The sequence below is a fragment of the Amblyraja radiata genome, chromosome 2 (assembly GCF_010909765.2).
Source record: "Amblyraja radiata isolate CabotCenter1 chromosome 2, sAmbRad1.1.pri, whole genome shotgun sequence".
Lineage (NCBI taxonomy): Eukaryota > Metazoa > Chordata > Chondrichthyes > Rajiformes > Rajidae > Amblyraja > Amblyraja radiata.
In genome coordinates this window covers 70,023,298-70,037,562 of record NC_045957.1, presented here as the reverse complement: position 1 = coordinate 70,037,562, position 14,265 = coordinate 70,023,298, and the positions used below count along the sequence as shown (strand labels likewise).

At 42.6% G+C, this 14,265-nt stretch overlaps 1 protein-coding gene across 6 annotated transcripts in view; it reads right to left on the bottom strand.

Annotated features, from left to right (window-relative positions):
• trio (trio Rho guanine nucleotide exchange factor) overlaps positions 1-14,265 on the bottom strand; it is a 341,131-nt gene that overhangs the window by 200,422 nt on the left and 126,444 nt on the right. For all 6 annotated transcript variants that reach the window (XR_004416575.1, XM_033048380.1, XM_033048401.1 and 3 more), the window contains exon 6: positions 6,482-6,604. Coding sequence is in view for 5 of the 6 variants with exons in the window: in XM_033048380.1 (XP_032904271.1) it covers positions 6,482-6,604 (123 nt within the window). In the remaining variant the exon portion in view is untranslated. The remainder of the gene's footprint in view (positions 1-6,481; positions 6,605-14,265) is intronic.

The window sequence follows — 14,265 nt, the reverse complement described above, 5'->3', positions numbered from 1 at the left end:
CCGTGGCCTAACATCGAGGATCGGTGCGGCCTTTCCCGGAGATGCACCCAGGGCTTCAGTTGCGAGCGCAGCGTGGACTCTCGTCGCGGAGCGGGTGAGCCCTCGCCGGGGCTCGCCGGAGGGGAGCGCTCCGTTCGCTGGCCCGCAGCAGCCTGAAGCTGTGGTCAGCAGAGCTCCAGCTGGCGGCGTCCTAGGCCTGGGATCCCTCGTTGGGGACCCGGGAGGAGCAGAGTTCCGACTGCCGGCCCGCGGCCAACTTCTACCGCGGGCGCGGCGGGGACTTACCATCAGAAGCGGGGTCCCTCGCTGGGGTCCCTTGGAGAAGAGCTCCGACTGTCGGCCCTGCGGTATGCGGTGCTTCCGGCTGCTGCGCGGTGGGGTCTTTAGATCTTCGACTGCCGGCCTGCGGCCTACACCAACCTGAAGCAGCGGTCTCCGGTGGGGGAAGCACCGATTCTGGACTTACCGGGACTTTACCTGTCTACTCATCTGGACGCCCGCAGCGGCGGCTGCGGAGGGTTGAGGTCCCGAGCACGGGGTAAAGTGGAGGAGGACTGGCCAAATTTTGTGCCTTCCACCACAGTGATGAATGCTGTGGTGAATGTTTGTGTTAAATTTTTATTGTGTTTTGATGTGTTCTTTTTTCATTGTACCGCTGCTGGCAAATTCATTTCACATGCACTTTATGTGCAAGTGATGAATAAAACTGATATTGATTGATATTGATATATTGATGCAAAACAAAAAAACTGTGGAGAATGGAATTGAGGTCTTTCTGAAACCAGGGTGTAAATATGGGGATCTGTGAGTTTCAAGTTTATAATTGGTCTTTCTGAAACCAGGGTGTAAATATGGGGAACCGTGATTTTGAAGTTTATATTTGGTCAAGAACCTATCTCCAGAGGTAGAGACAGAATAATTCAAAAAAAAGTATGAGAGCATGGTAGAAAATGGCAGCCAAGGTAATGACATCTTTAATTTTTTAATGCATGCAGGAAGCAGCTCCAAAATACAATGCCCTCCATAATGTTTGAGAAGAAGACCATCATTTATTTATTTGCATCTGTACTCCACAATTTGAGACTTGCTTGGGACATATTCTAGTCGACATCGCTCAGTGCATCCTGCAGCATGGCCTCTGTGTGGTCAGACCACTGCTTTATGTCCCTCGTCCCTGCCGCTTCCCTTACTATCCGTTGTTTATACTCCGGCTGCAGGAAAATGGCAGCATGGTCAGATTAGGAAAATCCTTCCTTTAGGAAAGAGAGAAACGGCCTTGTAGCCTTTCCTGAATGGGGTGTAGCAGTGGTCCAAAGTTCTTTCCCCTCTGGTGACACAAGTGGTGTGTTGGCAGAAGGTAGGCATGACCTTTTTGAGATTTGCCTTATTAAAATCTCCAGTTCTATCTTGATAGAAGTATATAAAATTATGAGAGGCATAGATAGGATGGACAGTCAGAACATAATTCCCATATTGGAAATGTCCAACACTAGCGGGCATAACTATAGGTGAGATTGGGAAAGTTTGATAGAGAAGTACAGGAAAACTGATTTTGCATAGAGAGTGGTGGGGGACTGGAATGCATTGCCAGTGGTGGTTGTGGAGGCAAGTATGATGGTGGCATTTAAGAGACTTTTAGATAGGAACATGGAAGTGCAGAGAATAGAAGAATATGGATCATTTACAGACAGAAGAGATCAGTATAAGTATCACGTTCAGCACAAACATTGTGGACTGAAGGGCCCATTCCTGAGCGGTACTGTTCTATGGTCTATCTCAGTTTTTTAACACAAATGAGCGAATCTCCACAATTCTCTGGGATAAAACTTTTCAAAGAGTCACCATACACTATGTGAGGAAATTTCAGTCCTAAATGTCTAATCCTTCACTTATGACTGTAACCACTATTACCATTATTGGATCTCAGAGCCACATCACCTGGTCCAGGTCAGATGCATCTCCCTGGCCCTACACTCACTCCTGGAACATCTGTATTTAAGGTTGAAAATTTGATCAGAAAGAAAAAGGAACTATATGTAAGATTCAGAATTCATTCATCATCATTGAAAACATTAACGATTCAGAAGGATTAAATCAGACAGGGCCTTTGAAGAATATAAATAAAGCTGGGAAGAAATTGAGCAGGGCAATAGGATGGCCACAAGAGGCCATGAAATATCGTTGGCAATTTGGATTAAAGAGAATCTTGGAGTAAGAGGATTTAGGCGTGGTATTAATGAGTACTTTCAGCGCCAGGATTCATCACGGGCAAGGACATGGAAGATCGTGAGATCAGTGTGGGGAATACTAATGAGCAAGAGTTTTTTACAGATAAAGGAATGGGTAATAGGTATCTTGAAGAGAATTAATATGGATAATCTCCCAGGACCTAACAATATCTATCCCAGGTTATTGAGAGAGGCAAGAGAGATTGCTGGGGTTTTGACAAAGATCTTGTATCTTCTCTAACCAGGCCAAGGTCATGGAGAGCTGGAGTAACCAATTTTGGTTCTTTGTTCAAGAACGGAAATAGGTGTAATGCAGGAAATTACAGGCCGCTGAGCCTCACATCAGGGGTAGGGAAGCCACTGGTATTTAGAAGGTTGCAAGGGGATCTTATAGAAACATATAAAATTGTTAAGGGATCGGACAAGCTAAATGCAGGAAACATTTTCCTGATGTTGGGGCCACAGTTTAAGGATAAAGGGTAGACCCAGAGAGATGTGAATTTATGGAATTCTCTGCCTCAGAAGGCAGTGGAGGCCGATTCACTGGATAAATTCAAAAGAGAGTTAGATAGAGTTATTAGGGCTAGAGGAATCAAGGGATATGGGGAGAAGGCAGGAACAGGGTACTGATTGTGGATGATCAGCCATGATCACATTGAATGGTGGTGCCTGCTCGAAGGGCCGAATGGCATACTCCTGCACCTATCTTCTGTGTTTCTATAAGATGATTCGTTCGGAGAGGATTTACTCGCATATGAACGAAAATGGCCTAATTGGGGTTTTGCCCGCGACAGGTCATGTCTTGCTGAGTTTTCTGAGGAGGTGACAAAATTTGATGAAGGTAGGGCAGTAGAAAATAAAGGGAAAGTATATAGTTTATGGCAGAACCCTTAACAGCACTGATGTAAAAGTAGATAGTGGTACAGAATGCAGATGGTATATTTGCCTTTGTCAGTTAGGATATTGAAGAAAAAAATCAGCAAGACATCTTGCAGCCTTATAAAATTTTGGGTGTACACAAAAATGCTGGAGAAACTCAGCGGGTGCAGCAGCATCTATGGAGCGAAGGAAATAGGCAAAGTTTCGGGCCGAAACCCTTCTTCAGACTGAGATTTTGGTTAGGCCACATTTGGAGTATTATGTGCAAATATGGTCACACCATTACAGGATGAGGGTGGCTTTGGAGAGATTGCATAAGAGATTTGCCAAGATGCTACCTGGATTAGAGGGTATTAGCTATATGCAAAGATTGGATTGTCCTCTTTGGAATGTCGGGTTCTGTGTGGTGACCTGATGAAAGAACTAATTTTATAAAATTAGGTTTATTGGAATGAATATGGAGCCAGTCGGAACCTACTCTCTGGAGTTTAAATGTCAAAGGCTAGAGCACATATCATTAAGGTAAGAGGGGCAAAATTTAGATGATGTGCAAGCAAGTTCTTTTACACAGAGAATGGTGTGTGTGCCTGGAACATGCTACCAGGGATGGTGATGGAAGCAGAAATGGCATTCAGAGACTTTGGGACAGGCACATAAATATGCAGGAAATGGAGGAATATGGGTCATGTGCAGGCAGAAGGGATTAGTTTAATTTGACATCATGTTGGTGCCTGTAGTTGTGTTTAATGTTTTAAGTAAGGACACTGACATCAGACTATTTATTAACTATCACCCTGTCTTCAACACCATAATCCCAACCAAATTTACCTCCAAACACTTAGATTTTGGAGTCACCACCTTCCCCCTGCAACTGGAACTGCAATTCCTGAAAATACAGACCACAATCAATAAGGATAGGCGATAAAAAGTCCTCTACAATAACTCAACACCGGTGACACAAGATGCCTACTCAGCCCCACTATACTCCCTATACACTTGTGACTGTGGCCACATTCAACTCTAATTCCATTTTCAGATGACACCACAGTTGCGGGGCAGATCTCAAACAACGAGATGAAGTTCAGGAAGAAGATAGAGAACTTAGTAGCTTGGTGTCAAAACAACCACCCCTCTCCCTCAACATCAACAACATTTTGGAGCTTGGCATCAACTTTTGGAAGTACACGTCTCTGTCTGGAGCAGCGGTGATGATCAGGAGCTTCAACTGCCTCAGTGTAAATATCACCAAGAATTAGTCCACTCACAAAAACACTATGGCTAAGCAAACACATTACCTCCTCAGAAAGCTGAGGAAATTCAGCATGTCTCCAATTAATTGTGCCAATTTCCAGAGCCACCACAGAAAGCATCCAATTTGAATGCATCACAACTTGGTTTAGCAACTGCTCTTCCCAAGACCACAAGCACTGTAGGAAGTTGTGAACGCAGCCCAGTCCATCATGCAATCCAGCCACGTGATCGTCAACTCCATCTACACTTCACACTACCTCAGAAAAACAGCCAACATAATCAAGATCTACTCACATCTCAATCATTCGCTTTTCTCCCATCTCCTGGTGGGCAGAAGCTTCAAAAGCTTGAAACCAAATACCAATATATCCAAGAAAAGTTTTTTTTAAGCATCTTTGCACACTCACCACTTCCCACATTCTCTTAGTTTCGTGTCACCTGCACTTGCAAATATTATACTTAGTTCCTTTAGTGAAATTGTTAATATAGAACGTGAAAAGATGTCTGAAGAAGTGTCTCGACCCGAAACATCACCCATTCAACGAAGCAGGAGCAGATCGCCTCGGCTGCGGGAGTCACGATCATCCCGTCAACGGAGGGCTCGAGGCCCCCGACCGCGGGGGAGCAAAGGGAAGAGATTGAACTTTTTTTCGCCTTCCATCACAGAGAGGAATGTGGAGGAGTCTCTGTGATGGATGTTTATGTTAAAATGTGTTTTGTGTGTTCCGTTGCATTTTATTTGTATGACTGACTTGGCAAGTTAAATTCCTCGTATGTTGCAAAACATACTTGGCAAATAAAGTATTATTGTGATTGTGATGTGAAAAGGTGCCAACAAAAACAACTCTAATCCATCTACCTCAGTGATCATGAGCTTTGAACTTGCCCAATCTACTGAGGATCTCTGCTAAAGCCAATCAATTAAAAAATATATCATTTACAGCAAAGCAGGAAACAAAAAGCAGAGATTATATATTTTACCATTAGAACGCGTGAAGATAACATATCTCTTAAAAATAATTTCTATTCTTTTAAAATTATGGAAATTTAAAATGTTATCTGGATGACTATCTCCATAATCACAAAATTGCATTTTACAAGGCTACACGGCGTACAAACAGAATAACTTGGAACACCATACATGCGCTTTTATTCAACAATATCTATTTCAAGAATAGTGTGACCTAGTTCATAGTTCAAGTTGTAGTTCAAGTGAAAATCAATAACTATATATGGAGTATTCAACAAAGACTGAAAACTCATGCCCTTCAGAGCAGCAGGGAACCACTGACAGCAACACCTAGGTTGTTTTTACACATGGATGGCATTAAGTGGTAACACCTTTGTCATCATTGCAATTGTAACTGCCAGGTCATTAATTAATCAACACATATAATTTGTGGAGTACAAAAAAAATGAAATTCAAGGATAAACATACTGGGCTCAATTCATCAAAACTGATTAATTAATCGACTGGGCAGGCATTTTTTGCTTTTACACAGGATTTTGTACTAAATTCCATGAAATTCTACTGCATACAATGCAATCTGCAGCCAATGTATTATGAAGTTTGCATATTAAGTTTCAACGCTGGTGTATATCATTGTAGAGGCAATGTCGTGGCAAATGGGATTTCAGGGAGGAATGAAAGTCAAGAAAAGAATAAAGAGGTTTAGCGAAATCCCAAAAGGTTAATAATATTTTGTCACTAAGCACATTAAAGATGGAAAATGTTATTTAAGCTTTAAAGGAATCAAAGGAAGTGTCACTAAAATGGGCCAGAAGAGGATCAGCCATGATTTTATTTAATGGTGACACGGGACAGCTTTGGCTAGCAATTGTATGTTTTATTTTCAAGAAGGAACTGCAGGTGCTGGAAAATTGAAGGTAGACAAAAATGCTGGAGAAACTCAGCGGGTGCGGCAGTGTCTATGGAGCAAAGGAAATAGGCAACGTTTCGGGCCAAAACCCTTCTTCAGGTATGTTTTATTTTGATGTAAAAACCTATTTTGAGAGAATCCAAGCAATAACAAACCATGTATTAATCAATAGTGAACCCATTGAATAATTGTTTATTGTTGCTGAATAATTACCTTTTTGCCCCATAATGTAATTGCACTTACCATGCAGTTCATTGCAAAGTGATTGTGTTGTGTCTGAAGTTCCACAGCATGTTGATGAGTAGCTCCAATCTCTGTATAGCTATTCAAGAAGAGCCCTTTGTTGTGAGAAATCCAATCAAACATCTGCAATAAAAAGAGATTTATTAAACACTTTGAATCTCAATCAGCTTTATGAAACAATTCATTGTGATTGAATTAATTATTTCGTTTTATTACACAACTGTGATCAAAAATAAAAAAAGGCAAAGCATGCAGTACACAGTGGTTGAAGTTAACACACACTACACCTCCTATCAGCTTTATTTGGTCCTCTAGAAATAGAAGTATGAAATGTTTCTTGTTTCTATTGAAACATGTAATTCCACCATGGAGTTCAGCTGCAGAAATCAATGGACCATTTGAACATTTAAAGATATACCAGCCTCGCAAACAGTTTTTAAGAAGCATACCTCTTTATTAAATACATAGAAAGAATCGGTGATACAACGTATTTGCCATTGAATCGATGGCAAAACTAAGTACATTAAATACATGCAAAACATTACTTGTTTAGACAGATAACAAATAAGAAAATAACCACTGCAAATTCTTATAAGTGCATCTGCTGCTATTCTTAACCATTAGGCAGTCACTGCAATTATACAGTACAATGACAATCTCTTAGAACATGTGGTGAAGCATTCTGGGAAGTCAAATAGGGGCAGGCCACATACATTATTGGCGCTAAGGAATGGTGATGAAGAGATAAAAGTAAAGGTCCAAGTTCATTTTAAAATTTTCTGAAAGTATTAAAAAAAAGTCACCAGGGTGGTTAAGAAGGCATATGGAAAACATGCCTTCATAGCTGGGGCTTGACTTGGCCTCCACAGCCTTCTGTGACAAAGAATTCCACAGATTCACCACCCTCTGACTAAAGAAATTTGTCACCTCCTTCCTAAAAGAACATCCTTTAATTCTGAGGCTATGACCTCTTGTCCTAAACTCTCCCACTAATGGAACCATCCTCTCCAAATCCACTCTATCCAAGCCTTTCAATATTCTGTATGTTTCAATGAAGTCCCCCCTCATTCTTCTAAACTCCAGCGAGTACAGGCCCAGTGCCGACAAACGCTCATCATAGGTTAACCTACTCATTCCTGGAATCACTCTTTGTAAACTTCCTCTGGACCCTCACCGGAACCAGCACATCCTTCCTCAGATATGATGCCCAAAATTGCTCATGATATTCCAAATGGGGGCTTACCAGCGCCTTAGAGCCTCAACATTACATCCCTGTTTTTCTGTACAAGCCCTCTTGAAATAAATGTTTGTTTTCTTTACTACCTATTCGACCTGCAGATTAACATTTTGGGAATCCTGCACCAGCACTTCCTTTGCACCTCCGATTTCTGGATTCTCTCCCCATTTAGGAAATAGTCTACGCCTTTATTCCTACTACCAAAATGCATGACTCCACACTTTGCTACACTATATTCCATCTGCCACTTCTCTGCCCACTCTCACAACCTGTCCAAGTCCTTCTGCTGAGTCCCTGCTTTCTCTACACCACCTGCCCTTCCACCTATTTTAGTATCATCCGCAAACCTGGCCACAAAGCCTTTAATCTCCTCATCCAAATCATTAATATACAACGTGAAGAGTAGCGGCCCCAGCACCGACCCCTGCAGAACCACTAGTCGCTGGCAGTCAACAAGAAAAAGCCCCCTTTATTGCCACTCTTTGTCTTCTGCCATCCAGCCAACCTGCTATCCATGCTAGTACCTTCCCTTTGATACCGTGGGTTCTCATCTTAATTAGAAGCCTCAAGTGTGTCACCTTATCAAAGGCTTTCAGAAAATCTAAGTAAAGGTCGTCTACTGACTGTTCTTTGTCTGATCTGTTATTTACTTCTTAAAAAAAAATCATGGCAATTAATCAGCAACAAACAAAGAGGGCATGGGCTTAAGCCGAGAGGAAGGAATATTAAATAGAATTAGAGAGGCAAGTTTTGTATTTACACACAGAGAATGGTTGATATCTTGAACATGTTGCATGAGGTGGTGGTGAAACCAATACAGTGCCCTCATAATGTTTGGGACAAAGACCCATAATTTATTTATTTGCCATTGTACTCCACAATTTGAGATATGTAATAGAAAAAAATCACATGTGGTTAAAGTGCATTGTCAGATTTTATTAAAGGGTATTTTTATACATTTTGATTTCACCATGTAGAGATTACAGCTGTGTATATACATAGTCCCCCCATTTCATGTTTGAGACACATGGCTGCACAGGTGTTTGTAATTGCTCATGGGTGTTTAAATGCCTCCTTAATGCAGGTATCAGAGAGGTCTCAGCACCTAGTCAGAAACACTCTTCAGGAGTCAGGTGTGGATTTGTCAATGACCACTGTCCGCAAAAGACTTCATCAACAGAAATACTGAGGCTACACAGCAAGATGCAAACCACTGGTTAGCCGCAAATATAGGATGGTCAGGTTACGGTTTGCCAAGAAGTACTTAAAAGAGCAACCACAGTTCTGGAAAAAGGTCTTGTGGACAGATGAGAAGAAGATTAACATATCAGAGTGATGGAGGAGAGAAGGAACTGCCCAAGATCCAAAGCATACCACCTCATCTGTGAAACAAGATGGTGGGGGTGTTATGTAGCAATGTTACAAAATTTTGAGATTTTAAAAATCAAGTCTGTAATTTATCCCATCAGATAAAGCATAAAAATAAGTTTAATTTGACACCTAATTCACTTTCATATCTCAAGTATTTAAAAAGTTATGGCCATTTTCATACTCGGAAATGAGCATCTTGTTCCCTATTGATTTTCTATGGACATAACAAAAAAGTTGTGATCGTGAACAGTCAAAAGCCCATAACTTTCTTAAAAATTAAGAGAACTGAATGAAATTTTCAGTTATCATAGATTGAAGCATTCTGAAACAAATATAAAATAATCTTACTTGGATGACCTGAAATTAAAGCATATAATTAGTTAGTTACCTAATTGTAGCTAATTTCAGACTTCAATTACTAGATCTAAACATCTATCCATTTCTTAATAAATTATTAACATTTTAAAATAGCCTAAATGTCCAAATAATATTCACAAATAATTCACAATAAAACATGATTTTAAAATCTCATTTACATTAATTTATAGACCAAATGGAAGGAATTCAGTGCTCAATTGCTGTAAATAAATGCCCATTTAAATCAGCTTTCTAGTGGGTCCCTGTGGAACGCGCTGGTTTAGAACGTTCACATTGCGGTAGATTTGTGCCCCAAATGCCCAGAAAAATACTGCGCGATATAATGGGCCCAAATTGAGCTACTCGCAATATTAAATTTTGTATAACGGGATGTTTAGAAGCCCTTTTTAATGTAAAAATATACAACCTAACTTCTGCTATCTGCTTTATGAGACCCTGCGGTTGCCGGCAGTCGCGGGTTTAGAGATTGATTTTTAAACTACTATAACTATTATACGAGGCCTTTAAACCTAATAATAGCCTTTGCGACGGGGTCTTCCAGCGATTTTTCGTTAATAATTAACTAGGCTGAACATCTTCGATTTGAACAGCCTAGAGAAAATCGCGTTTTAAACCCGCCCCCTCTAAACGGCGCCAAAATCGCGCACACCCGCAGCGGAAGATTTTCAAAGACGCTTCAGGTAGGCTTTGCAACATACCTATGTTATGGCCTGGGCATGTATGGCTGCTGAAGGTCCTGGCTCACTTAACTTCATTGATGATACAACTGCTGATGGTAGTAGCATAATTAATTCTGAAGTCTATAGGCACATCCTATCTGCTCGTACAAACAAATGCCTCAAACCTCATTGTCAGTGGTTCATTCTACAGCATACAATGATCCCAAACATACTGTTAAAGCAACAAAGGAATTTTTCAAAGCTAAAAGATAATCAATCTTAAATGGCCAAGTCAATCACCCGATGTGAACCCAACTGAGCATGCCTTTTATATGCTGGAGAGAAAACTGAAGGGGACTAGCCCCCAAAACAAGCATAAGCTAAATACAGGCCAGGCAGAGCATCACCAGAGAAGACACCCAGCAACTGGTGATGTCTATGAATCGCAGACTTCAAGCAGTCATTGCATGCAAATGATATGCAACAAAATACTAAAAATGACTACTTTCATTTACATGACATGGCTGTGTCCCAAATATTATGGTGCCCTGAAATGGGGGGGGACCATGTATAAACACTGCTGTAATTTCTACATGGTGAAACCAATATGTATAAAAATGGCCTTTATTAAAATCTGACAATGTGCACTTTAACTACAAGTGAATTTTTTTCTATAACAAATCACAAATTGTGGAGTACAGAGGCAAATAAATAAATGATGGGTCTTTATCCCAAACATTATGGAGGGCATTGTACATTTTGAGGTTTAAGAGCCATTTAAACAGACATTCAAAATAGGTAAGGAATAAAAGGATACAGTCTAATGCAGGCAAACAGGATTAGTGTGCATGGGCAATAAGATCAGCATGGACTGGTGGGCTGATGAGACTGTTTCTGTATTGTACAACTCTCATTGAATCATACGTTAACCCATGAATGAATGGGTTAACATATGCTGAGTGTTTGACGGCACTGGGCCTGTACTCGCTGGAGTTTAGAAGGATGAGGGCGGATCTCGTTAAAACATACCGAATAGTGAAAGGCCTGAATAGAGGGGATGTCGAGAAGATGTTTGAATTTATCGTCTAACACCAGAGAAGATAGTTGTACCAAGTCAAGTCAAGTCATGTTTATTTGTCACATACACATACGAGATGTGCAGTGAAATGAAAGTGGCAATGCTCGCGGACTTTTGTGCAAAAAGACAAACAACCAAACAACCAAACAAACTATAAACACAATCATAACACACATATACCTTTACATAATAAATAATGGAAGGAAAAACGTTCAGTAGAGTTAGTCCCTGGTGAGATAGGCATTTACAGTCCGAATGGCCTCTGGGAAGAAACTCCTTCTCAACCTCTGTTCTCACCGCATGGCAACGGAGGCGTTTGCCTGACCGTAGCAGCTGGAACAGTCCGTTGCAGGGGTGGAAGGGGTCTCTCATGATATTGTTGGCTCTGGAGTTGCACCTCCTGATGTATAGTTCCTGCAGGAGGGCAAGTGAAGTTCCCATAGTGCGTTCGGCCGAACGCACTACTCTCTGCAGAGCCTTCTTGTCCTTGGCAGAGCAATTCCCAAACCAGATGGTAATGTTCCCGGACAAGATGCTTTCCACCGCCGCTGCGTAGAAGCACTGGAGGATCCTCGGAGACACTCTGAATTTCCTCAATTGCCTGAGGTGGTAAAGGCGCTGCCTTGCCTTACTCACGAGTGCTGAGGCGTGTGATGCCCATGTCATATCCTCGGAGATGTGGACTCCCAGATATTTAAAACAGTTCACCCTATCCACAGGATCCCCATTTATCCTCAATGGAGTGTACGTCCTCGGATGATGTGCCCTCCTAAAGTCCATGATCAGCTCCTTCTTTTTTTTTGATGTTCAAGAGGAGGCTGTTATCCTGGCACCAGAGTGCTAGATCAGCCACCTCCTCCTGGTAGGCCTTCTTGTCGTTGTCTGAGATCAGGCCCACCGCCACAGTGTCATCAGCAAACTTAATTATTGAGTTGGAGCTGAACCTAGCCACACAGTCATGTGTGTACAGGGAGTACAATAGGGGGCTGAGGACGCAACCCTGGGGCGATCCTGTGCTCAGGGTGAGGGACATCTTGACTACCTGGGGCCTGGCGGTGAGAAAGTCCAGGACCCAGGCACACAGGGAGGTGTTGAGTCCCAATTCCATTAGCTTCCCAGCCAGTCTGGTGGGGACTATCGTGTTGAAGGCTGAACTGTAGTCTATGAACAGCATCCTCACGTAGCCCCCCTTCTGGCTGTCCAGATGGGAGAGAGCGGTGTGCAAGACCTGGGAGACCGCATCGTCCGTGGATCTGTTCGGACGGTATGCGAACTGCAAGGGGTCCATGTTCCGATGGAGGAAGGCGCAGATGTGTTTCTTCACCAGCCTCTCAAAGCATTTCATGACTACCGAGGTAAGGGCCACCGGACGGTAGTCACCAGGTACTAAAACAACATTTAACAGACCATAAGTCATAGGAGCAGAATCTATTCCTTGGAGGGCAGGAGGCTGAGCGGTGATCTTACAGAGGTGTATAAAATCATGAGGAATAGATAGGTTAGTTGCACAGACTAGGGGATTCGAGATCCAGAGGGCATAGGTTTAAGGTAAGGGGAGGAAAGAATTAATAGGAACCCGAGGGGTGACTTTGTCACTCAAAGGGTGGTGGGTATCTGGAATAAGTAATTGCTGGAGTAAGTAATTGCGACAGGGCTATCACAACGTTTAAGAAACATTTGGACAGATACATGGATAGGACATGTGATGTGGGTCAAACACAGACAGGTGGGACTAGTGTGGATGGGACAAGTTGGTCGGTGTGGGCAAGTTGAACCGAAGGGCCTGTTTGCACGCTGTAAGATTTTATGTCTCTGATTAGGGCATTTGGCACATCAAGTCTGCTCCCGCGGTAGACACAAAGTGCTGGAGTAACTCAGCAGTTCTCAATTCCCCAACTCTGTGCATCTACCCGATCTATTCCTCTCAGCAGCAACATCTCTAGAGAAAAAGAATAGGTGACGTTTCCGGTTGGAACCCTTCTTCAGACAGTAACCTGCTGAGTTACTCCAGCATTTTGTGCCTATCTTCGGTATAAACCAGCATCTGCAGTTCCTTCCCACACATTGAGTCTGATCCACTTCCTGCTCTTAGACTAAAGTTCAAATTGAACCAAATGTTTCTCCCCCATGCGTTAGGGTGAGTTTGACTTGAGTATTATCCGTGACAATGTCATTCTTCAACCCAATTTACAGCCTTTATTTGTGTATGACGATTCTCTGTGGGTAAGTTGAAACTTTGCTTTTGTTTATTAATCTGTAGAGTACCAAGTCGCTGATAGACAACATAAGATGGAGTAACTCAGCGGGCCGGTCCAGGTTGCAGCTCTGGAGAGAAGGAATAGGTGATGTTTTGGGTCGAGACCCTTCTTATCCTTTTCTCCAGATATGCTGTCTGTCCCGCTGAGTTACTCCGGCTTTTTCTCGCTCCTCGTGGGTTTAAACCAGCATTTGCAGTTCCTTCTCACACGCTTCAAGTCGCTGCGGGTGAGAATCGTAGCTTGTGTGTAAGCAAGTCGAGGCGGGTTACACTACAGGAGAGCCCGGTGTGGGGACTCGACCCAGTCGAGGGACGGCCGCTTCTTGCTCAGGCTTCAGGAAGCCGGTACAATGGAGAGGTACGAGGCTGCCATGGTCCTTGGAGCACTCGGGAATGCCATGGGCTATTATAACGTTACGGGTCACGGGTGCAACAAAGCGGGATTCAAGCTGACCGAGTCTGATTTATCAGCAGAGATAGACATAATGGTTTTAAAACCATTTCAGTGGAGGGCTCCATTCGATACGCTCATGCACATGGCGACCGCTGAAGCTTTGGTTTGTGGTGAGTTTTCTATTCTCGAGTCTTATTCTTTATTGTTTATGTATGACTCCAGTTTGTCCCATGGTATTGTTATCCATCTTGCTTGCCTTACACACTGCCCGCCCACCAACACGCTTCATTCACACGAATACATGACACACATAATCCTCGCGTGTTGTGAACTATGCTGGCACTAAAGTAGAAATAAACGCTTCGGGTATCACTGCTCCAGTGCTGCCCACCTCTTGCTTCGGGCGACTC